Consider the following 26,514-nt stretch of genomic DNA (forward strand, 5'->3'; position numbering starts at 1 on the left):
TTAATAGAAAATCACACTCTTTATTTAATAATCTCTGATATTTAAAATACAACTCATTAACATCCACACCTACAGAGCCCTCAGTTCAACAGTGCTTTGGAAGCCCAGCTTTGGAAGGAGCAGACAGACGGAAGACCTGTGGAGCGGCAGCCGACAGTGAGGCACAGGAGGAAGGGCTGCAGAGTTGAGTCCTGAGGGACTGCACTGCCACAGTGCACCATAGTGACCAGAAGACAATGCCTTTTATTTCACGGCTTTTGCACTTGAATTTCAAATATTTTGTTTATACAGAACAGCCATTTTTTAAAAAGTTATTCCTATTAGTCCAGTGTTGTAGAAATTAGATAATAACATTTCAAATGTCTGTCTTCCTCTAAAAAAACACAAATCATTAAAAAAAATTCCAGGAGATATACCACCTTTCAACTATGCAAGAGACGAGTGAGTGTTACCTAAAGAACTGCATTTTCCACACACTTTTCACTAGTGCTTCATCTAGGACTGCACTCTTATAATGTGTACTTAAAATGTGTACCTACATAAATTTAGGGAGTACATTTTTTGCACTAATTCTTAAAATGACAGACCATTTTAGAAAAAAATCCTCAAATAATAAAAAAATATCCTTTTCATTTGTGAAAGACTACAACAAAACTTTATTATGTATAAAACTCTGAAAAAAATACAAAACCAACTTGTTCCTTTAACTAATTATAAACAAATTAGGAATGAAGGGAAAGTTTTTATTCTGAACATGAAAAACAGAAAAATGATCTACACTACTGTTTAGCTAATGCAATCTGGCTTTCCTTAATTGAGGTCCCATATCAGAGCTCTACACTCGTTAGGGCAAAAATACAGCAAACAGTTCACTTGAAAGTATTCCCCTAAGGCCTGTCTAAACGTAGCTGACACTGTGAGCCTCTGTTCTCCCACTGCAGCATTAAGGACTGAACCCAAGGCCTGGGCCACAAGGCAACTGCTCTCCCCCTGAGCACATCCCCACTGCCTCACAGGAAACTGCAATCAGAGGTCTCAGCAGCAAGCAAAACTCTCATAATTCAAAACTTCAACATTTCCCAACCTAAGACTTTCAAACAGCGCATTTTGCATCTGCACTGCCCGATTTGGATGTGTGCAGGGCACAGGGGCCAGTTCTAAGAATTCAGTAACTCTTGGCACTGGCATCATTTAAAAATAGGATTAAACATGCAGGTATCTCAAAATATGTGGTTTAGACTTTCACTCAAATTAAATGTATTTCATCCAACTTGATATTAAATAAAACAATGCAGACTACTCATTTTGAGCATTTGTCCTCATTAACTTTGGCTTCATCAAGAAAAATCAAGTTTTCAGGGGGAGAAAAAGCACCACATTAGATAGTCTGTGAACTGAAAATTATTTGGCCAAGGTCAAAGTTTAAGAGTTTACCCGCACTAACTGTATTAAACTGTATATCAGTGCTGCATACTACCGTCTTTGGGGACATAAATTTATGGTTCACACTACTCTAAATTTTTAAAATATAAGCTCATGACATCTCAAAATATGAAAGTTGTCTTTGAAAGTTCCTTTTTCTTTTTTAAAGACAGGGTCTCACTGTGAAGCTTTAGCAAGTTTGGAACTCACCATGTAAACCAGGCTGGCCTTGAACTCAGAGAGATCTGCCTGCCTTTGCCTCCCAAGCACTGGACTTAAAGGTGTGCAGTAGCACACCTGACCCTCTGAAGTGTTGCTTGTAACACTAGTATCACAACTGTACATATTTTATCTGGTAGTTCCAGTTACACATTAGAAAAATGATACCAGTAGTTTAAATATTAAACAGTAAGATGTTCCCAAATGGTTAAAAACAGAATGTCAGTCAAGTCCATAGCACAACAGTGACAGTGGATTTCCTTGCCCTGTCTGTCCTGCAGTACTGTACAGTAAACGTCAGCTCCTGGCATACGAACCAGAGCTTCATAGAACTCTTACACTTTGGGATACTGTGTTTATAATAAGCATTGGCATTTTTCATACTGGCTACTTATTCAGTGAACGCTCAGCTTCTCTTTAAAAAGTCTCTAAGAAAATACCAACATGCTGTATTTCATAAGAGATTTAACTAGGGTGTATTATATGAAAGTTTTATAAACTCTAAAATTAAAACTGAAATGCATATTCGCTTTATCATTTTCCTATCAGGCAGCTCATCCATCTAACCATATGGAAAGTTTGATGTGAGTTTTCAAAGGGGAAAAGGAAGGAGCCAATGTCCAGACAATGTGACTGGCACACTAGGGTAGTTACATACCACTCAACTGTGAATGGTTAAGACAAGTCCTAACTCTAACACCCCTAGAGCTGCGCAATTCTCTTGAACCTTTGCACTGACTAAAAGAAAGCTTCACAGATTTTTAAAATAGGACTGCCTAATTTTTCATAAAGCAAATTCCAAAAAATTGGCATGCAATAACTAAAACAAAACAAAAAACAACAGAACACCTGTTTTGGGTCTGGGAATATAGCTCAGAGGTAAGAGTGCTTGCCTAAACACACAAGGCCCTGAGATCCATCCCTAGCATAACCAAAAGAAACAAAACAATCCACCCTAGCCAACAAAAAGCTGTTTCATAATCATAAAGAAAAGTATCTGTATCTTTTTCAGTTAGACAGCAAAAAATCCTCCATCAAAAACCTTTCCCTGATAAAACGTATGCAGAACACACACCAGTAGAGCAGTATACCATGCTTCACCCTCCCAAGCTGTTGGCTAAAATTTCTTCTTGGACTTGACCTATGTACAAGTCAACATTCAAAAGGACTTCAAAAGGGGATAGGAAGGGAGGGAAGGAGAGTAGATATGAGGCTATGATACCCATTACAAAGATACATAGTTCATCTCCACCAAAATCATACCAAAGTATTAACCCACAAAACTCTCTGTGCATCCCAATTAAAGAATGTTTATCAAAACTATGGACTTTTCTTATTTACAGACAGACCCTGTAAGCACTGTTAGTTCTGTCTTTTGTTTGTTTTTGGCTTTTTGAGACAGGGTTTCTCTGTGTAGCCTTGGCTGTCCTGGACTCACTTTGTAAACCAGGCTGGCCTCAAACTCACAGAGATCTGCCTGCCTCTGCCTCCCCATGTGCTGGGATTACAGGCATGCACCACTATGCCTGGCTACTTTTTTAATTCTTAAGCAATTTAAACATGATTGCAAGAGTCAACCCACAGTATATTTAAATATATTTTCATTTACTTTCACATTCCAGACCACCATCCTGCATCCTGGCAGTCTATATTCTACTTAAAAAAAAATAAAAAATAAAAAAAAGTGAAGCAGGCATCTATTTTCCAGGACTTAATTGTTAATAGAACAAACACAAAACTCGTGTCACAGAAGAAAACCTAAAACAAACCCACCACCAACACAGAGGGGCAAGTTTCTCCTGTGGTACATTCATGGTGTGTGTTAAGTTGTAACATGCTTGTGTCCTAGCCTCTCCTTTTCTCAGCTGGGAGCAAAAAGGGAACAAGGTGCAGAAAGGATTACAGAAGTCAGCCAGAACACAACTGAAAGCCTTCACAGAACCAGAAAGCACATGCTCACACAAACCCAGTTCATGTATACTCAAATACTCAAGTAGAGCTGACATCAGAGTAAAGCAATGCACCAAAGAAATAATGATTCCACGAAAGGCTTAACAAACAACAGATTACCCTGTTAAGAGTTGTGGGAGAATAACCAAAACCAAGGAAAATAACATCTAAGTGCCCCACATACATATAAGACGATAGATTTATCTTTCTGAACAAGACAAACAAAAGACATTTCCATAAAAGGTTAGTCTAATTAATAAGAAATAAAAGCTCAGGTGAGCCAAGCCACCTCCAACGAAGAAAGAAAATGAAAACAAAACAAGATCAAGTTCTGTGGCAAGAGCTAATTAGTTGGTCCGCAAAGAGCCAAGAAAAATTCCATAGTTTCAGTTAGATATTGCACACTTAAAAAATAAGGGACAGTTAGAAAACTACCTTAAGTTTCTTTAATTGCTGACTGCCTCTTCGGCTAGTATGTGAATCATGTTTTAGTCCTATGACACATCTCTGGCTTTCTGATCATTCGCTCATAAATCACTGAGGTGTCTTTATCTCTTCTGGTAAACATACTGCCAAAAGGGACCTTACACTGTAATCACAGACAATGTCAGGAAGTATGAGTAGCAAAATGATTTTTAAAGGTGCTATTTTTTTCTTTCCGCTTTCAAACTATCCTTAGCAGTTTCTAAAGCCATGGTCACAGCGGCCCGAAGCATGTCTTCTTCACTCAGAGAATCACCTGCTGGGAAAGAAGACAAAGTTATCAGAAAAAAAATCCTGGAAGCTTCTCAATCATCACAAGGCTGACCTCTGAACTAGAGGCGTAGTTAAGTTGGTAGGGCACTTGTCTAGCATGCACAAGGCCCTGGGTTCAATACCTAGCATGGCACAAAAGGAGGCATGGAAACATAGTCCTGCAATCCTAGCACTCAAGAGATGGAGGCAGGAGAAGTTCAAGGCTGTTCTTGACTATGTAACATTTGAAGTTACCCTGAGCCACATGAAACCTGTCCAAAATGAAGAAGAAAAAAAAAAAGCAAATTCTTAGATAATATATTTCTACTTGAACACTAGTTAATTACTTTGTTAGCTGTGTGTAAATCTGTGGGCACGGTGTGCCATGAGTGTGCAGAGGTCAGAGGGCACATAGGCAGAGCTAGTGCCCTCCTTATCATGAGGGTTCTGATTATTGGAATCAGGTTGTCAAGTTTGGCACCTTTATCCACTGAGCCACCTTCCTGGCCCTAGCTTCCTTTTTATGACTTTATAATTCACATGGTATTTGTGTGGCACTTTAAGATCCACAAATGGACAGAGAACATGTTAAGACATCCACCTACTGTACTGCTGCCCCCATCCAGTTCCTCTGCGGTCAGCCCAAAGCCCAGAAGATGTGTTCACTGTTCTGTCCTTCTAACAAGTCATGATAATGGTCTCACATGATAAATATGACCTTCTGAATCTAGATTTTTCATTTATCATAATGCATTTGACATTTATTGTGTTTACTAACAATTAGAAAACCTTTCTATTTGTAAACAATTAAATTCAAAGAAAGCTGCAAAGACAAGGCTCCTGTGGACCTCTCAGCTCAATTTCACCCAACACTACTTCTTCTATAACTAAAGCTCAAACAGACTGTAGCACAATGTGGTTCTATATGGCTTTACATGGCTTTAAAGTAACTTTTTGTGTTTGTTTGTTTGTTTGTTTGTTTGTTTGTTTGTTTGTTGGAGACAGGGTCTTGACAGGCAGTAGTGGTGCACACCTTTAGTCCCAGCACTTGGGAGGCAGGGGCAGGAGGATCCTTGTGAGTTTGAGGTCAGCCTGGTCTAGAGAACAAGCTCCAGGACAGCCAAAGCTGTTACACAGAGAAACCCTGTCTCAAAAATGAAACAAAAGACAAACAAAAACAGTCTCACTGTGTACCTGCCCAGGTGGCTTCACACTCACAGTCCTCTTACCTTAGTCCAAGTGTTGAGATTTCAGGCATGCCCAGCCTAATGTGGCATTTTATCACAGATGTAAACTACATTACCACCACCACCACCACCACGACTAGAGGGCCGGTGATCATGAGTAAGTTGTGGGGAAGCGATGATGTCCTGCCTGAATGTGTATTATTTACATGAACACAACCATGTCTAGGACCCTAATGTTTCAGACACATGGGGATAGCAAATCCTTCCCTGGGAAAGGCTCAGAGGGATGTTCCTCTGGTCCAAGAGAAATATCAAAGCCTTCTCCTAGGCCAAGCTGGGGTGCTAGCCATTAGCTGAAAGCACATGAACAGAAACTATCAATGCAGCTTTCTCTGGAGGACTGCAAGCTGAGACTGTTCCTGGCAGAACACCTACTATCATTAGTTTCCTGCACTACTCCACCCCCACCCGTGTGCTCATGCCTCCTCCTCTTCTATGTTACATTTGGGAGTTTTAGAATGCTATACAAATAGCTCCTTGGCTTGAAACCTTTCAAGACTGTCTTGGACCTGGTATACTGACCCTGATGTCCACCTCAGATGCTACATGCATTAACAGTTGGCTGCTGTTTAATCCTGAAAGCAGTACTCTATGGAATGAACTACTACAATTCCCTTCACAACTCATTTACCTAATGTATACTTGTCTCCAGATTTCGATTAAGACCACTAAAATACCTATGAACATCTGTTTGTATACTTTTGTGTTGACATACATTTTTTTATCTTTGGCATAAGTACCCACAGTGTAATTGTTGGGTCAAATGGTCAGCATATATTCAGCTTGTTTGCTTTCTCAAGACAGGCTCTCACTATGTAGCCTTGGGCTGTCCTAGAACTTACTATATAGAGTAGGCTGGCCTTGAACCCCTGGAAATCCATCTGCTTTTGCCTCTGGGGTGCCAGGAATACAGAGGATTTTAAGAAACAGCTGAATTGCTTTCTGAAGTGGCTGAATGGAGAAGTGCAACAGAGAAAGTTTGGCTCACTTTCTGTCCTTTAACCTCCCTCTTCATAGCCACCCAAAATGCAACCAAAACCAGATGAGTGCTACAATTTTTGTTTCAACCATCAGATACAATTCAGAAAATTCAAAAGGAGGGAATTATAATTATCATCTTTCATTTTTCCTGTTCTTGTCAAACAGCACTTCATTTCTTTTCTGTTTTGAGAACTTTAATTTTTAATTGAAAATATTCTTTTCTATAGAATATATTCTGATCAATTTCCCTTCCCTCATCTCCTCTGAGATCCTCCCAACTTTCTTACCTACCCAACTTCGTTCTCTTTAGAAAAGTAGTAGCTTAAAAAAAAAATACAAACCAGAACAGAACAAAGGAAACAGAGAAAAAAAAGGCATAGAAGTATACTTGCAGAGACACACATGCACACACAAAACCCATAAAACACAAAATCAGAAAGTGTAACAGATAAGCAAAAGACCAGTAAGGTTAAAACAAAAATGAAGTATTACAAAACAGAAAAAGTATTATGAGACAAAAAATCGTAACAAAACAGAACAAAACTGAGTTTGTTTTGAGTTGGCCACCTACTTCTGGGCATTGGGCCCGCCCTTGAATGTGATTAATATACCCTGGGAGACTCCACTGGAGAACACTAATTTTCCTTTGAGAGCAGTTGTCAACTGGAGACAGCTTCTGAGTTACCGATGGGAAGTCATGTCCCCATTAGTGCTGAGACCCCATGAGGCTGGGAGCTGAGCATGCTGCCTCCGCCTCTTAGCTCACACATGCATCACTTCCGCTGTGTCTGGAAGGCACTGTTTCCCTGCTGTCTTCCATCCCCGCTGGCTCTGACCATCTTCCTACCACTTCTTCCTCAAAGTTCCCGGAGGCCTGAGGGCAGGGTTTGATGGAGACATCCATTTAGGACTGGGTAGCCCAAGGCCGCACACTGCGCACTGCCCAGTTGTGGGACTCTGTATTTGCTCCCATCCACTTTGATGGAGACATCCATTTAGGACTGGGTAGCCCAAGGCCGCACACTGCGCACTGCCCAGTTGTGGGACTCTGTATTTGCTCCCATCCACTTTGATGGAGACATCCATTTAAGACTGGGTAGCCCAAGGCCGCACACTGCGCACTGCCCAGTTGTGGGACTCTGTATTTGCTCCCATCCACTACCGGTGTAAGCTTCTCTGGGCATGGCTGAGTAAACACTGATCTGCTTTCCAGGCCTGCATGGACACCCCTTTCTCTAGCTTTTAAGACTAGGACTGCTAGAGACTTTTTAAAAACATTTTTCTCAATCCTAATGAGTATGGAATTACTGCATATGTAATCCTGGGTTTACGTTTTTCCTGCAGCACTGGAAACACGTGATCCACTCCTTCAGCAATAAGAAAGCTCTCATTTCAAACTGCTGTTGAAAAGGTTATTTCTTGCTGATTTGGGGTTGTGCTTTAAGTGTTCCAAAGTCAATGAATCTTCTTGGTAGGTATTTTTGTGGGTTTATACTAAATTGAAGTTCATTCAGCTTCTTCAGTCTGTAAGTTTCTAGTGTTTTGCCAGACTGAGAAGATTAAAAGATCAACCTTTCCCACCACCTCTTCCCTGTCTCTTTAGGAGACTCCTGTGAGTTAGAGGTGGGTTGCAGAGTCACAGCCTCCAGCGCTGTTTATTGTTCATGGTCAGTTTTCTGTGCTGAGGAGGAAAAGGAGGAATTTCTACACTGAGTCCATTCACTGAGGTTTTACATCTAAGTTATTTTTCTGCTCTAGAATTTGTATGTGAAATCCAGCTGTGGTAGCAGATGACTATACTCTTAGCACAAGGGCAGAAGCAGGACAATGGTGAATTTGAAGCCAGTCTGGGCTAGATAGTGAGACTCTGCCTGAAAAAAATTAATGATTAAAATTGTCCACGTGGTTCCTTCTTTCTCAGTTCTTGGCCTGACAGTGGTTTTCAAATGGGTAGTTGAGTACTGTCAAATTGCAACTCATACTGCTGTCTTTGTTTTTGTGAGCCTCTTCTGACAGAGGTATCTGTGTGGGGTATGTATACATTGACTGCGGAGGCCAAGTCCAGCAGAGGTGTCAAAGCCATCTACAGCTGGAGTTAGAGGATTTTTATATAATGTGCTCTCTAGTGCAAGGCACATCTTGTATCAACAATTCCTTGATCAGCTTATTGACTGTCTGCGTACTGTACCATTCTGAGAGCTCTGCACAGATTCTCTGTGAAGTTCTTAGACAGGGTTTCTTCTCCACTCAACTTTTACAAATACCTGGCTCACATTTAAGACCTATTAAATCAAGGTGTGGTGAGTAACCTGGACTTTTAGATATTACCTAGACTACACGACAATATGTTTTCCTTTACTAGGTCGTGAGATGTATTCATTTTCCATTTACTAATATTCATTACCTCTGAATCATCACATTTTTTTGAAGAATGTGCCAACTGTGAAGTTCAAGTACTATATATGTGATTTTAAAACCAACCAGGCCATGGTGGTGCTTGCCTGTAATATTATTACTAAAAAGGCCCAAACAGGAGGATCATGAATTAGAAGGCAGTGTGGGCTACACAGTGAGCTCCAAGCTAGACTTAGCTACATAATGAAACTGCCTCAAAACAAAACTATATTAAATAAATAAAACCCTAATATTCACCGAGTGCTCCGATTTGTCTGCTTCATAGTTCAGAGGACTTTAGTAAACTACAAATTGTTTAAGAGTTTTAATACAATTTTTAAGATTTATTTATTTATTATGTATAGTGTTCTGCCTGCATGTACACCTGCAGACCAGAAGAGGGCACCAGATACTATAGATGGTTGTGAGCCACTATGAGGTTGCTGGGAATTGAACTCGGGACCTTTGGAAAAGCAGCCAGTGCTCTTAACCTCTGAGCCATCTCTCCAACTCCCGAGTTTTAATACAATTAAAGAAGGAAAAAGAGGATGGAGGAATGGTTCAGTGGTATGAGGTCTGGCTGCTCTTCTAGAGTTCCTAAGTTCGATTCCCAGCAACATTTATAATAGGATCTGATATTCTCTTTTGGGATGCAGACAGAACAGAACACTTACAAATAAAATACACAGATGAGTAAAACTAAAAACAAAAAATGCTGGGCAGTAGTAATGCACACTGGATTTTGACCCAGTACTTAGCAAGTACAGGTAGGTTTATCTCTATGAGTTCAAGGCCACCCTAGTCTACAGAGTGAATTCTAGGACAGCCAAGGCTACACAGAGAAACACTATCTCAGAAACACAAAAACAACAACAAAAAAAAAAAAAAGAAGAAGAAGAAAAATATAAAGTAAAACTGTCATGGACCTTGGGTGTCAAGTAAGGCAGTCATGGTGAATGGCCAGAGAGCCTTACCTCGGTTGTTCCCAAGTCCTCCTGAGCTTGTGGTTGGTCTTTCACATGAGTATGAAAGCTGCCCAGTTCGGTCTACCTCCTGTTGCTGCTGCTGTTGCCTGAAACATTGACAAGGGAACATACATTAAAACTCCCCACGTCAAGCAGCTACCTAGCCTTCTTCTCACTATTTCATTTTAATTCTCAGCACAAACACATTACCACCTTGACGCTTCTGTTTCATAAGCTAACACGAGCATAACCATATGCTGCTTACCTGTGTCCCCAGTACCTGAAACTACCTGTCACACAGCAGCTTCATCACATACTTGAAGAATTAAAGAAATGAAAACTATATTCAATGACATTGTATGTCGGAAGTATGCCATCTGCATTTTACAGAGGTTACAGTTCAGAGACTGCCATTAATCTCAGAAGACACTTTGAACTTTGAAGCAGTCTTAAAACTGAAAGACTATGGTGACAATGGTGACCTTTGAAGTTGGACAGACTGTATTTTGCATTAAGTCATGGTTACAGCCTACTGGGGACCAGGGAGTAGAATGTGGTGGCTTACATATGAACAATCCCACAGGCTCATACAGGTGTGGCCTTACTGGAGGAAGTGTGCCACTGAAGGTGGGGTCTGAGGTTTCAAACACCATAGTAGGCCCAGCCTCTCACTCTCTGCCTGTGGATTCCAATGTAGAGCTCTGAGCTACTTCACCACCACACTTGCTTGCTGTGGTGGCTTGTGCCTGCAGTACAACTACTCAGGAGGCCAAGGGAAAAGGTCATCTGAGCCCAGGAATTCAATACCAGCCTGAGTAACATATCAATCCCTATTTCAAAAACAAAACATGCAAGGAGTATATCCTAGTATTTAGAAAATAGAGCTGAAATACTAAGCTACAATGAGCAAGAACACAAGTTATGCCCCAATGCTTCTGATATGTCAACAATCTGGGCAAAGGGTCCTGGAAGGGTGAAGGAGTTCTCTGCACTAGTTCTGCTTTTAAGTAATAAACACACAAAGAGAGCTAAAGAAAGAAGAAAACCCATAAATGATTGAGAAGCCACACAGATTGGCCAGGCGCAGTGGTACACACCTCTAATTCCAGCAGGCGGATCTCTGTGAGTTCGAGCCCAGACTGGTCTACAAAGCAAGACCAGGACAGCCAAGGCCACACAGAGAAACCCTGTCTCAAAAAAACAAAAACCAAAGGGGGAAAAAAAAAGCCCCCAAAAGAAGCCATAATTTAAAAACCACATGATTTTAGAAGGACCAGAACTTTAAAAATCAGTTTTAGATCAGCATATTTTCTTCTGACTTTCCTTTGAATTTTGAGACAGGGTCTCTAGTCCAAGTTGGTAGCCCAGAATGCCACTGAACTCCAGATCTGCTAGCCTCTACCTCCCAAGCATACCATACAATACCACACCCTGCTTATTCACCTAAGTCTTTAGTTTTAAATATGAGCAATAAAGACAACTGAGATAGTGGGAACTCCATCTTCTCCCTGTTGGTCTTTGAGACAAATTATTGATCTTCTGGTGTTATGTGCTTTTACACAATGGGCAATCTGGGATCCTGGAGGCTCCTCCAATCAAGGACTGCAACCTCAGAGGGATAACCTTTCATTGACTTTTAATTTTTCATTTAACTGACAAAATTATTGTACATACTCATGGGGCTATTATAACCTTAAAATTATGCAAAATCAGAAGAAAATCAGCTGCTAACCTTGAAACCACTGTGAATCCTGATGCTGCTGCTATGGAACAAGCCCCTCAGTGCCCTTCCTACCTCACCTTCAGCCCTATAGCAGCTTCAGAACTAAAACCTGGTGTCTGGCTACAGATTAAGGGCAAAAATGAGTCAGTGAGGTACAGCTGCTTTCTTGGTAAGCAATCATGGAGACAGTCCTGAATCCTGCCTCATGGCTGTTTCAGTGGGGCCAGAAACCTTGACAACTATGATGTGGCTTCCTGAGTCCAAGATCACAGCTGTTATCTAGTTTTTGTTTGCTTTTAAGATTTAGTTAGGGACTAGAGAAAAGGTGCAGCAGTTGAGGGCACAGGCTGCTGGGACCTGGGGTCAGTCAGTTCCCAGCACCTACATGAGGGCTCATGACCATCTAGAGTCCTGGCCCCAGAGAATCTAATACCTTCTTCTGGCTTCGTCAGTAGCTACATGCATGTGGTACAGATACATACATGCAAGAAAAACACCCATAAAATAAAGTTGAAAATGTTTTTCTGATTTAATATGCACATATAAAAGACTTAAAAGTGTTTTAGATTGTGTGTGTGTGTGTGTGTGTGTGTGTGTGTGTGTGTGTGTGTGTTTGTGTGTGGCCTTAGAGGTTGAGAACAGAGTACAGAATACTCTGAAGCTCGAGAGATTTTAAGCCATGTGGGGTTCTGGGAATCAACACTGGTCCTCTCCAAGTATATTGGAGCCCCATCATCCTAACCAGGCAGTAGTTGCAGCCCTTCTCACAAACTGGTCTACGTTTCAGAAGCCTGGCTCCGAACAATCCCTAAGGCCTCTAATTTCACTATTAATTACTGTTTTCCTTAAACACCCCTACCTGTTTCTGTTTCCCAAACTGAGCTGTCATAAACTAAGCCACACCACTAAAGCAATGGTGTAAGTATTAGGCAATCAAAACATCACAACACTCCTTGGCTATGAATGCTTGGATGTGTCTTGCTGGGAAACACTGTGTTTCTTGTAATAGGCAGGACACAGCATTCAAAGCTACACCTGGGAAGGACATCAGTGATGCTAACAAATCTCTGGGGAAGATGTTAACAGCTGACAGTCTTCTTACCCATCACTAAATTCCATGCTCCCAACAGAAGGCATCAGCAATGCTGATGTGGACTTTATTTACAGATCACTGCTAAAAAAAAAAATGTCATGTCAAGGAAACATTACCATCACTCATAAACTATGAATTTTTAATAGGCTAAATTTTAGTAATATTTTTTACACAAGAAGTCTTACAATGTGTTGTATTTCATATCTAATTGGGAAATAATGAGGGAAAGATGGGGAGGAATGTAACAAGTTAGCACCAGGGACAGTTTGGAGAGGGAAAGAAGAGAGCCAGACAATCTTATACCCAACAGTTCAGACAGAAACTAGAGAAATAGGAAAATATTTCAGCTAGGAAATGAGGGATGTGGGTAAAGGCAAGTACAGCATGCACTTTTAAACGATGAGCCATCCTCTAGCCCCTTGGCTCCCTGTTTTAAACTTGATTGTAAAATAGCACTTTTAAATGCCAATCAGTGTTAAAAATAAACACTACAAGCCCTTAATTCATCTCAGCTATATGTGAGGGGGCAGAACAGTCCCTGGTTGCCTTAAGTTCTCAGCAGAGTATAAAAAACTAGAGCTAGTAACAATCACGAATACATGATCAAACACAAGAAAGGAGGCATGCTCATACCCCTCCAAAAAATTTAAGGGTACAAGGTTGAGCAAAATCTGTTTGCTTAAAAGTACTAGTTACAGTTTTTAAATTGTGATTGTTATAGCTTACTTATCATGGGATGTTACTGAAATATCTACACTACTACTAAAAGTAAAAACTTACTGGAAGTTTCAAATTTTTATTTCAAAAAAGTTTACAAAATGTTTAAATAAAAGGGCACTGGTGACAGGGCCCAGCAACTGGAGACTCTTGCTGTCAAACCTAATGACCCGAGTTCCATTCACAGGACCCACGTGGTGGAAGAGAGGAACTAACTGGGGCAGGTAATCCTCTGACCTCCTGTGTACCATACATAGCACACGCTCACAGAGACAGAATACGAATATGCGTATGATGAGAGGGGTATGTACATTAATATCACTTATTGGAGGAAGTGATAATGGGAACATACTTTTTAAAAAACTTGGATTTTCTGGAATACTATTTTGCCTACTTAAGTAGTTTTAAGTTATTTTTAAAACTTAGATTTATTTATATTTAAATTAAATTATATTTAATTTATATTGAATTGTTAATTATTATTATTTGGTAACAAAAACATTTATTAGGAGGAAAAAAGAGTCAAGCTAGGTGTGGTGTACACACCACAGTCCACCACTCAGGAGTGAAAGTCAAGATGACTGGGAGGTTAGGACTAGCCCAGGCACTGAGCTGCTCAAAAAACAATGCAAAAACAATAACCCTACAGAACGCAAACAAACAAGCCCTCAAATATTGAAGGCCACACTAAGATCATAATGACATGATGACTGTGACTTGTTACAATTCCAAGGCTGTGGGTGAATGGAACAAATGGGAGTTAAAGGCCTAAAACCTGGTTTGAATGCTGATGTTTATTAAGTCTGAGTAACAAATATGGGTGTGTTATGCAGAAATCTAAGGTTTATGATAATTTAAAAAGTAAAATGAATATGAAAAGCACTACTAAGACTATTTTAAAATATAAATATAATTGAGTCTATTAATCAGTCACTGAAAAAAAGACTAGAAATATCGCACATTAGGAGATGTCAGCCGATCAGAATTTTCCTTCATACACTTCTGAGATGTGAACAGAAAAAGGTAAACATTATCTTCACGATACCAGCAGATGCAAAATGGTCCAAACTTTATCCTCTAACCCGCCAACTCTAAGAAGTGGCTGCTGAAACTCAGAGGTGCCACTGTGCAGCTGTGGCTGCTGTGCTGGGCATGGAAGCTGAGTCGCCTGCATGCTCGGTGAGCACGCTCCCCGCTGAGCTGAATCCCACCCAGTCTTTCAGAGATTTTCAAATGTGAAAATAAACGCACCAATGAATTGATGAGACACAGTATAGAACTGGGCAGAGTCCATCTCTGGCCTTATCTTTCTGACCTGAGATCAGAGAGTTCAATTATCTATTATTGATCATATAGCTTTTTAAAGGTAGAGTTTGGTTTAAAAATTGACATATATCTATAATCCTAGCATTAAAAAAGCTGAAGCACAAAGACAGCCGCCACAAGTGAAGCTTGCCAGGACAACACAACAAAACCCTGACCAAAAAGGAAAAACAAAAATAAAATAAAAATAAAAACAAAAGAAGACTTGTGAATGGTGATTATTAGAAAGGAAGAACTATAAAAGTTTAAGTAATCTTTTTTTCTTGGTCCTTATAAACAGAGCACAATAAGCGGTTTTGAGAGCTCATAATTAAGATTTATGGTGTCTACGGTCCTGATGTGACGGGCCTTAGGTCTCCTAACATGACACTGAGCAGTAATACAGAGCACACAGCACCTGCACCTGGGAATATGCCCCACCTTACTCGAACGCTGCTTTCCCTGTTAGCAAACGGGAGCACAACTCATAGGTGACCAGTGCCACATCCACTCAATCAACAAGCACACTTCTTCTGGCCCTAAGTCCATTTTCCTTCTGATAAGCAAAATTTCACAAGGTTTCCTTTATCCTCGTCCATATAAATATATCTCAGATTGGGCAAAGTTTTTTTTTTTCTAAAACTGCTAAGTATTTCATTTTTTATTTGCTGTAAAAATTTAAAAACATATATATATTCATATATTCACAGGTTCAGGCAGTGAGCAGTAATTTACAAACAGACAAAGTAAGCGAGTATTAAATATGTAACTTTAATCTGTACCAACTACTTTACTTTTCAAAGTAGGCTTCTCTTCTCTTGCGCAGCTCTTCTGAAGTAAGGTTTGTACTTGATGTCTGTGGACTATCTTGACACATATTTCTGGAACTACCTAAAAAAAACAATCATTTCATACACCTGTTCAAGCAGTAGTATACTGTTCTTACAGGAGAAAGCTTCTAGAAAGAAAGTTCTCTTCTTAACATTCCACTACTGTTCTGTAAACACAGGTTGTACGGAAGTCTTGGAAAATCTAATTAAGGTACTTAAAATCTCATGCATTACTGCAACCAAAGCTGATGCTGCCTGTGATACATCAGATGTGAGGACACAGGTTCACCGTTCACCTGCTGTGAGAAGTCAAGACCACACTTCTGTGCTTTTTACCTTCCCAAAACTGCACCTCCATCTCAAAGGCACAGCACTCCTCACAGCAAGCTATGATGGAGGACCACAGCATGCCCTTACTCTGTTCTCAAAACCGTCAATGTTTCTTAAGTTCTCAACAGTATTGTACCAAGCACAGACTCCAGGTAAAATGTAAAAATGGTAAGATGGGTGTTCTGTGGATGACTTCAATAATCCAGCAGGCTCCTCCTAATAAAACATGGGATTTCACACTACAAGGAGGAGGCAGAGGTACGCCTGGAGGTGAGGCGTCCAGGGTAACAATAATGGCTGTGTCAATAAAGCCTCAGCATACTAAGACATTTCAGATATTTAAATGATGAGCAATCTCACTAGAAGCAGAAGCACCTTCAAATAGATTAAAACAAAATAAAAAATAAATAAATAAAGCACTTTGTGCTGTCATAAACTTTTGACTGTCCCAACACTTTTCTCCACCAGTATTCCGAAGGGAATTTATCTTCACTTTCCTCCACTGTTGATGGACTTAAATTAATAAAAAAGGGGTATCCTGTAAAAATGGGCTTAAGTCTTAAGCTGTACAGCCAGTAAGTGTTGGACGCCCACTGGCATGTATCTGTTAAAATGGTTAGCTTGGGTCATCTAGCCACTAGAAACTTAATTCAACTACTTGTTATTTATATTAGTGCAATATTATAGTCATAGCATAACAAAAAAATTATAGCTGTGTTAAACACAATAAATATAGTCCTAGTATAATATAAGTTATAAAAGTGATTTGAGAGCAATGAAATCTAAAAGAAATGTTCAGATCTGGAGTATTGCTTTTGCAGTAACTATCAAAGAACTTCTAAAGCCACACAATTTTCAGAAAAGCCAAGAGTGTGAGCCACTTCTCCAGAAATGACTAAAGCATACATGAAAATGTCCATACCTTGCATACTGAGCCGAATAGCCCTACGGAGATCGGCTTCTTCATCCTCCATGTCAATTTCTTGACGACTTATGGCTAGAGCCCTCTGTAAATCATCCTCATCCTCATCTAACATTCCTGATCCATCAGCTGCCTCTAGGACTCGTTCCAGATCTGCTTTGAGAGCACTAAACAACAAATGAATTCATAATAATTACAGCCCAGTCTTCCAGAAACCCTGTCTTAAAAATAAAATAAAATAAAATGAAATGTGTATGGATATTTTGTTAGCATGTGCGCCTTGCACACTGTGTGCAGTACCTAAAGAGGCCAGAAGAGGGTGTTGGATCCCCTGAGACTGGAGTTACAGGTTGTGAGCTAGTAGGTGGGTGCTGAGACTCAAACCTAGGTCCTCTAGAAAAGCAGCCAGTGCTCTTAACCATTGAGCCATTTCTCTAGCTCCATATTCTTCAACTTTAGATAAAGTTAGATAAACATAAAGGCACTTGCAAACTAAAGAGTTTAGATTAAAAAAAAATGTTCTAGCAGATAAGGTCCAGTAAGAGAACAAGTAAGTTGTAATAAGAGTCTAATATGTTTAAGTCATTCAAAGTGCTGACTCCACCAAATCCACTAAAACACAGCCTAGCTGGGCACAGCGGCATATACCTACTGAGTGACAGCTACCTGCCAGCCAAGCACAGGATGTCAAGTTTGACAACTGGGCAATTCAATGAGACCTGAAGTGGAAGGCAGGGTCTAGAGAGCTTTTCAATGATAAGCATGAAATCCAGGATCTGAGCCCGAACACTACAAATAATAATAATGACAATAATTAATTTTTGGATGGGGAGGTAAGTCCTGGAGATGTAGCACAGTAGGAAGAATAGCTGCCTCATATACACAAGCCCCTGGGTTCCATTTTCACCACCATGAATAAAACAGCATGGAGGCACACACATATGTAATCCCAGCCAGCCTAAGCTATTTAAGATCTTAATTCAAAAAACAAATACAGAGGCTCCCTTAAACAATATGTGTACATGTCAAACTGCCTTCTAAGCACAATTAGACCTAAAAAGATTAGCACTACTCAAAAATGCTTCCTTTTGCAGTCATTGTTTTTGGTTGCTCACCAGTACTAAATAGTAAGATCTAATTGGTAAAGACAGCACATATTTTGCTTATGTAAATAGAGAAACCAAGCTGGAACTAAGCTGGAGGCGAACACCCTGCTGACCAGCTTTCAAAATGCTGCAAGATTCTATGAAGGCTGCTAGAGAAGAAAAGTCATTAATAGTTTTAAACAGACCTTGTCTGTATGTTATACCATAATACTATCTTGTTAGATAATAGTGGCATGACTATTATGGGGGCAACCAATAACTTTTTCTTTTTTCTTTTCTTTCTTTCCTCCCTCCTTCCTTTTGAGACAGTATCTATTATCTAGCTCTGGCTGGCCTGAAACTCACAGAGATCCATCTGCTTCTGCCTCCCGAGTGCTGGGATTAATAAAGGTGTGTGCCACCATGCCTGGACCAACTGTTTTGATGGGATTTGAGGGCGACTCCACAGTAAGTAATTCATGCCTGGTACCATAAACCAGGTCAAAAACCTGTGGTCCTAGGTGAGGAAAACTACTACTTACTGTTTCACTAAAAGGACATGTCTCTGGGTGCCATGGTATTCGCCTGTAATCCCAGCACTTGGGGAGGCAGAAACAGGCAGATCTTTCCAAGTTCGAGGCCAGCCTGGTCTACAAAGCAAGTCCAGGACAGCCAAGGCTACACAGAAAAACCCTGTCTCAAAAAACCAAAAAATGAAAAACAAACAAGCAGGCCAAAAAAGGACATGTTAAACTCCCTTCTAAACATACTTAGACGTAAAGATTAGTGCTTGGTCAGAAAAGCTGACCCCTATGCCCCCACCCCCAGCGGATGGCAGTTAATGCAAGACTCAGGAAAGGTGTCTGAGAATAAGTGACTATTAAGTGATTAGACTTAAGTGGGACATCTGTATCATCCTCTAAGGCTCAAGGAACTTCACAGAAGATAGGGCAGAAAGAATGTGAGAGCAGATTAGGGAGGAACTGTGTGAAATGCTTTCTTCTGACTCCAATATGGCTGTTGTACTCAAACTCACAGCAGCTACGGTTACCAGCACAAGGTCACCAACCACCATTCTAGCACGGATGAGGGGGCACTCAGAGGTCCCATCCCTAGCAAGTTACTAAAGAAGAAAAAAGAAGACATGAAAATAGGAAGGAGACTGACTGGGAAGATAAAGGCATTCAGAGGGAATAGTAAAGGGATAAAAGAAGATAATTGAAGGATGAAAATAGTAAAAAAATTTTCAAATAAGTAAATATTTAAAATTACATATGCACATCAAAGTCTTGAACTCTCTGCCCCACATCCAAGTGTGTCCGCATAATTAAATAAAATGGTCAAAAATGTTTAAATAATTAATTAACTTACTTTATACCCTGACTGGTCAAAATTTTTTAATAAATGAATGAAATGAATGAATCAGTGAATGAATGAACAGACAGGTAAATGAAAGAAAGAAAGAAAGAAAGAAAGAAAGAAAGAAAGAAAGAAAGAAAGAGAAAGGAAGGAAGGAAGGAAGGAAGGAAGGAAGGAAGGAAGAAAATAAGGGGTTTGAACATAACAGAATAGAACATTTGCCTGGTATGAACAAGAGGTTAATCCCCAGCACTACAAAAACAAATACACACAAAAAAATAAGGTTAAAAAAAAATCATGGTAAAATGACCTCATATTAAATGTAAGCACAGGAGCTAAAGAGATGGCTCTCCAAAGTGCCAAGTTCGGTTCCCAGCAACCCCATCATGTAGTTCACCATCATCTATAACTCTAGACCCCAGGGATCCAACCCTCTGTTGGACTTGGTGGGTACCAACACGCAGTAGCATATACTCTCACAGACACGAAACATGTGAGCTTGGACATGGAATTCTTCTAAGGGTATGCTGCGCCATATATTCCACACTAACACTTAATTTTTACCTCTGTTCTTTCAGTTGTGCTAACTCTTCTCCAATAAGTTTTGGTCGATGCATCTGTTGGACTTTTATCATCTGCAAAAGTTGATCAGCTTCACAATCTGGGAGATCACCCTTAACAACAAATATAGAATAACCTAAAAAGAGGCAAAAACAAACTAAAACAACTAGTAAGAATTTCAAACTTGTTCTGAAATGATAGCTGACAGAAAGGTAGCACAGCACAGTAGGAAAAATAGGAGATGAAAGTTCAGAAAGACCTATTTTAGTGATGATTCTCACTGGATTAGAAAGACTACCTATGGTAAGTCACACACAATCCTGAGTCTCACTCTTCTCATCTCTAAGACTCAGGAGCTACGAGAAACAAAGGCAGTCCTGTCTACAAGGATCTAGAAGGGCAGAGCCTGGCCAGAGTCTACTCACCAACAGGGAGAGGACAGGCGGTAAGGGAGAGCAGAAAAGAGGATCTGGAATCGACTGCTTGTTTTATCCTAGATCTGCCACTTCCTAATACCCCAGGGTCTGTCAATTACTTTCCCCAAATGTGTTGGTATCTTTGTTGAACAGAAATAAAGGAACCTTCCTCAAATGGCTGGTGTGAAGACACACTTGGGTACCATGTCCAGTGGCTGATCACATGGGTAAAATAAATTGCTGGAACACAGGGAAGTGGCAGCTGCTCATGCAACTTCCTGCACCATACACAGAGCCCTTCTAACTGAAAACAGGAGCTGGGAAGCTGTACCCCAAATCTAGCCAGTGTGTCTTGTGTTTTGAAAAAAATAAAGAAAATAAACTGGTACAATACAATTTTTAATAAACACGTACCTAAGGTTTTCTCGGCTACAATTAAGTCCAATTTTATTTAACATTTTCTACCATTGATTTTCTTGAACTTCAATAAAACAAAGATTGAGAAGGCTGGTCATGAAAAATGAGAATATATTTAACATTTTTTAAGGACCAGCTTATTCAGAGTTCACATGTCTAAATATGTTTTCTGCTAGAAAAACTGTTTCTAGGTGCCGAGCACAGTGGTGCATGCCTGTAATCCCAGCACTTAGGGAGGCAGAGGCAGGGGGATCTCTGAGAGTCTGAGGCCAATCCAGTCTACAAAGCAAACCCAAGACAGCCAAGGCTACACAGAGAAACCCTATCTCGGAAAAGCAAAAACCACCACCAAAAACCTGTTTCTATACTCTTAGCATCAGTATGTCAGCTCATGATGGTATCTACTAAGCTTGTCCTGAAGAGAAGATATTCTGCCTCGGGCAAACATGCAAACAACGTCGCAATTCTGGATTTTATTTAAGACTTCAGAATTTATTTTAGATGTATTAAGAAACCACTAATCAAGAAAGTAAAGGTATGACATAATACACATTATATTTTTATCAAACACCCTGGCTCCTTTATCAATATAACATATAGAAGCCAGGATACAAGAACAACTCTTACTGAGAGTTGGAAACCTGAGAGAAAGCACATAAAGAGAGGCAAACAAAACCAACCAACCAACCAAAGACCCACAGAAGCTAAGTCTTTGGGGCTGGAGGGATGGTTCAGTGGTTAAGAGCACTTGCTGCTCTTCCAGAGGATTCACATTTGATTCCTAGTACTCGCATGGCAGCTCACAACCATATCTAACTCCAGTTCCAGGGGATCTGATGTCCTCTTCTGACCTCCATGGGTACCAGGTACACACATGGCACACAGACATACAGATAAATAAAACTCATACACATAAAATATTAAAATAAAAATGTCAGATGTCCTTTGTGGACATGTTTGATTTAAAATCTTCCTGGACTGCCACACAAAGATGTCAGTATCAGGACTGGTGTTCAAAGGACCGTCTAGGCTAAATATAAAAATCTGGGAATTATGAGTGTACAGATCATAGACTGTGATTAAAACAGTGAAACGCACATAAGAAGAAGCTGACCTGAACCTGGTGACTGTAACAATTAGATACTGGAAAGTGCATGATGATCTTCAGAGGGAACCTCAAAGAAGCAGTTGGTGAGACAGGCAGAGGCCAACATATAACGACACTGCGTAACCTGTAAGGACAGGAGGGTCTAGGCACTATTCGCTAACATAGGCTAACATCACAAAAGGACAAGCAGACATCCAAGGCCACGTCATCCCCAAATCAGCTTGAACCTACTTAAGTATCTACATCTAAGGTGCACTAGTGCATCCGTCAGTCAGAGGACATATACACAGTAAGAAAAAGACCAAGAGTTGGGACTCAGACAGATGACCCAGTCTCTCTCCCCTCCCCCACGCAAAAACCTTAGTAAATAAATCAAAGGAAAATACAGAGACAAGGAAACTTATAAGTAGATTTAGGGAAAAAGGCTAACCCAGTACAATTACTGAACCTGATGTTCCAACTCAGATCAAAGTGTGAAAGAACTCATCAGAGATGAGGGCTAAGAGAGACGCAAAGAAACACTGAGTGCCTGGTGTCATTAAAACACTGCGGCTGCAGCTGGGGAGACAGGTCAGAGTAGAGTTCTGCTTCACATGAACACAGCCTGGGATTTTCAATCCCTATCACCACAAAGCACAGCATTTTAAGTATAATTATAGTGCAACTGTACATGTTTTTTTTTAATAAATAAAATTCACTTTAAAAATTTTTATCATGAAAATATTTACAGAGGAAACAGGAGCATGAACAGGAAAGAACAGACATGAGGCAAAGGGCACAAGGAGATCAGAACATCACTTCCTTTCCTATTGTTTATGTATTTATTTTTTAAAATAAGCAGTTTGTTGTATTCTGTTTAGTCAGGGTATAATCAACTGCCTCCTCAAATAAAGGAGGCTCAGGAATTGAATCCTAGCACTGGCAATGCAGAAGTCACCATTGATAGTGAGAATAGAGACTTTTGGACTCACTGGTTAGCTTATGGTGACACAGCCGGAAGGAGTTAAACAGGTGACAATGCACTAGAGACAATTCTAATGAGAAAAGTAAAACCTTAAGCAGCTAAAGTTTCATAGCTGAGAGAAGCTCTTCATTTTTTATCAATGGAGGCAAAGAGCTTTTTACCCATGGATAGACTTTTCTCTTTCTTTCTTTCTTTCTTTCTTTCTGTTTTTTTTTTTTTTTTTTTTTTTTTTTTAAAGGAGTGGGAAGAATGAAGAAGGCCAAAACTGAATGTTGACTACATGGGAAGAACAAAGAAAGAGACAGCATACATGGAGAGGCTGGCCTTACATGTAGGGTCAGTCCATATATTTTAATAGGCTCAAAACTCAAGAAGATAGAGAAGCAAGGTTAGAGATTTGCTAGAAGGAAGAGAATTATATCTATGTTCTCAGAAGAAAACAAGAGAAAGCTATAAGGTACAGCAATGTATAAGGAAGTGAGAATTAAGTTGTGAAATAACCACCAAGGAGTCATTTAAAACCTGTAAACACAAAACTATAGTAAAACTAACCAACATATTGTACACAATTTTTAAGCCATGTTCAGCCACTATGGTATAGGAATGTCTAAAGCCAAGATTTGGTTTACTTGTGGTCAAGATTCCTGTTATTTAAGAATGATGGGGGAGAGAAAGCAAAGAAATTGAGGAAAATAGCAGAATGACACTATCAGGGACTGATGAAATGGCTCAGAGGTTAAGAGCACTGGTTACTCTTGCAGAGGACCCAGGTTCTGGTCCTAGCATGCACATAGTGGCTCACAGTTCCAGGAATCCCAATACCCTTCTTTGGCCTCTTTGAGCACTGCATGCACACAGAAACACACAGGGAAAACACCTACCCACATAAAATAAATTAAAAAAACAAAACACCAGGCATGGTGGTATATACCTTTAATCCCAGCACTGGGGAGGTAGAAGCAGGCAGATCTGTGAGTTCCAGGCCAACCTGGTCTACAAAGCAAGTTCTAGGACAGCCAGGGCTCTGTTACACAGAGAAACCCATGTCAAAACAAAACAAACAAAAAATCAGGGTAAAAACTGCAGAGTATAACAGGAGCTCTGGGTCATATGTAACTTTAGAGCCTGGTCAGAACAGCAAAAGAGAGAAAGCACAGCATAAAGGTAGAAGGTGATGGTCAAAGAATAAGATGCTTATGACGAGGATTTGAAGGTAGTTATAGTTATTCGCAATGTCAAGACAAGAGTGAAGAAAATGATCTTTGAAAGAAGAATAGTTACTGGTGTAAAAATGACTAAGAGTTTAAGGAAGAGAGATGGATAACCAGCCATCTAAAGTCTCCAATAAAAGAAGAAGGGGCTCACAGATGACCACCCAGAGTGGTGATTCAAAGGCACTGGAGTCCACAGAAGCAACAGTGGCTGAAATGAGTCAACAGGAATAGGAGCACGCACCTCCTCCTGTCAGCCCTGTGATATGGAGGACACAAAAGGGAAAGATATCAGTTAAGAAAGATGCAAAGAAGGCCTCAGGGAGGTCTGTTGTAGTATATTTGATCCCATTGTAAACCCCAAGATTGTGAACTGTAAAAACCTGTTTCTTATTTGCTGTGGCTCAGCCCTAACATATAACCCTAGCACATACCTTTAATCCAAAACTTTCTGTTTATTGTAAACAGGTGGCACAGCCATATCTAATGGGAACAGGGAAAATCATAAGAACAGCACAGCTGCTTGACAAAGATCCAGCAAAACTGAGCCAGGTGATGGAACTGCTGTGGTGCAGTCTCCTGCTCTTCATGTAGCATGCTTAGGGGCTTTTATTGTTTGTACAACTTGGAGATACTGTGTTGACGGAAATTTTCTCATGAATCATTTATACTTTCTCCTGTGAGTGCTGCTTCTAAGCTTTCCCAGGAATGTCCCAACCATACTTCCCCTCCTGCTTTCAGGGAGATATCCTTATCTAGCCTTACTTGAAGGTCTTCCTTATGCCCTGTAGGTTGTGACTTAAATAATTATGCCAAAGACCTCTTTATGGAGCTCTGACTCAAAGATATTCTCGGCGCATCTAACCCTGCACTTACTCAGGAACAAAATAATCAAAACAAAGTAAACTTAAAAGGTAAACTATATTCAGTACGCTAGAGAACTTGGCAGCAGATCAAATTAAAAGGCTCTTCCTACTACTGATGGACAAAGAATGGTGTGGATAAATGATAAAAGGATAAAATATTAAAACCTCCCTTTCTTAGAAAAAGTTAACTCATACAGGGCCACTGTGGTGTCATATAACTAAGGAATAAAAAAAATAACAAGATTAGATATATAAATAAATTCTATAAATATATAAAATGTAAACATTGTATTATGGCAGAAAATAAATAACTGCAGTAGCTTTGGCCTGAAGACTTCCTGGACCTAATGACTATGAACACCCTGACTATTAAAAGTTGAAAATAACTGCTCAGGACATGATAGTTTGCCCAGTCTGGCTTAGATGCATTCTTTCTGTCTAGAGACAAGAGCTACCAGCCTGAGAACAAACTGTCATGCTTCGGCAAAACATGTCCATGAAACTCCAAGATTGTTAAAAGTTGGGTTGTAGGGTTGATGAGGGAAAATGATTGTAAACGATAACTTTGTTCTGTCATGGTTTATCAATGATGACTAAACTTATAACCGAGAGAAAAGATAAGATCTATGTTTTGGAATCTATGTTTTGCAGGCCTCTATCCCTGCCTAAGTTCTACATAAACAAAGAAGCACCCAGACTGCCAATAAGTCAGGATGTAAAACCCCTCCTGATCCTGACTGACTGCTCTTGCATCCACCCTTCTTCAGGACCCTACCTCACGCCTGCAGTGTGGCTCAGCCCTAGCACACACCTTTAATCCAAAAGGGAGATAAAGTTAACACTGCATCAAGAGGTGGAACAAGGAGCCAGCTGACAGGGATGAACGGAAAGGAGGGCCACTGAGAGCAGGGAATTTAAAACATTGTGGAGAAGGGCTTTTGGGCTTTTTCCTTCTAGGACGTAAGCTTTTTCTTTCTTGGAGGTCAGCTGAGTAGGAAGATCAGTTGGGTGCTTTCTCTGTCTTTCTGAGCTAGCAGGCTTTCAACATAGCATCTGTCTAAATTTTGCCTGGTAAAATTGAAAGGTTGGGATTTTACTGTTTTATAACAACAGAGGTCCCACTGTAGAAAGCACTCACAAGAAGCCATGTCAACCACATCACAGCCCGCAGTTGAACACCTACACTGTAAGGGTGATTCACTACCACTGCCAGAAATCAGCATTATTATACTCACAAATAATGACTCAGTTTTTATTAAGCTACATAAATAAAATTTTTGGCATTTATTTACCTTCTTGCTGTAACTGAGCCAAGAATAGTGCGAGGTATGTATCTGATATTAATTCTGGACCCGTCAACAAAGAATTCAAGTTAAACCACTAGGAAAAAAAAAAGATATCAATATTTAAGTTAATGAACATTATATATATAAATAAGTCCTCATTAAGCATATAATCCACCAAAACTTAGTAAGACTGTCTAGATAACAAAAATATATCAAACTGAGAACTTTTAAAGTACTGAATACTGAGACTCAAAAGCTATATATTTGTCACTATTAAATGCTTTTTTAGAAACAAGTTTTTAGTAACAAATTAAGGCATAAACTTTAACTTATTCTAAAAGGAGAAAGGCTTATAGTATCTTAAAATGCCTTTGCTGGCAGCAGTAACTAAGTGGTTTCAAACTATCAGGC

At 39.9% G+C, this 26,514-nt stretch overlaps 1 protein-coding gene across 11 annotated transcripts in view; it reads right to left on the reverse strand.

Annotated features, from left to right (window-relative positions):
• Atxn3 (ataxin 3) overlaps positions 1–26,514 on the reverse strand; it is a 39,770-nt gene continuing 13,256 nt past the window's right edge. For 5 of the 11 annotated variants that reach the window (XM_021650197.2, XM_060388060.1, XM_060388061.1 and 2 more), the window contains 6 exons: positions 26,110–26,197; positions 19,839–19,971; positions 16,831–16,997; positions 15,543–15,639; positions 9,923–10,020; positions 1–4,333 (listed from right to left, as the gene is read on the reverse strand). In XM_021650197.2, coding sequence (XP_021505872.1) covers positions 4,236–4,333; positions 9,923–10,020; positions 15,543–15,639; positions 16,831–16,997; positions 19,839–19,971; positions 26,110–26,197 — 681 coding nt within the window. In that variant the 3' untranslated portion in view covers positions 1–4,235. The other 6 variants (XM_021650204.2, XM_021650203.2, XM_060388063.1 and 3 more) reach the window with 5 other exon arrangements.

Source organism: Meriones unguiculatus, chromosome 7 (genome assembly GCF_030254825.1).
Source record: "Meriones unguiculatus strain TT.TT164.6M chromosome 7, Bangor_MerUng_6.1, whole genome shotgun sequence".
Taxonomy (NCBI): Eukaryota; Metazoa; Chordata; class Mammalia; order Rodentia; family Muridae; genus Meriones; species Meriones unguiculatus.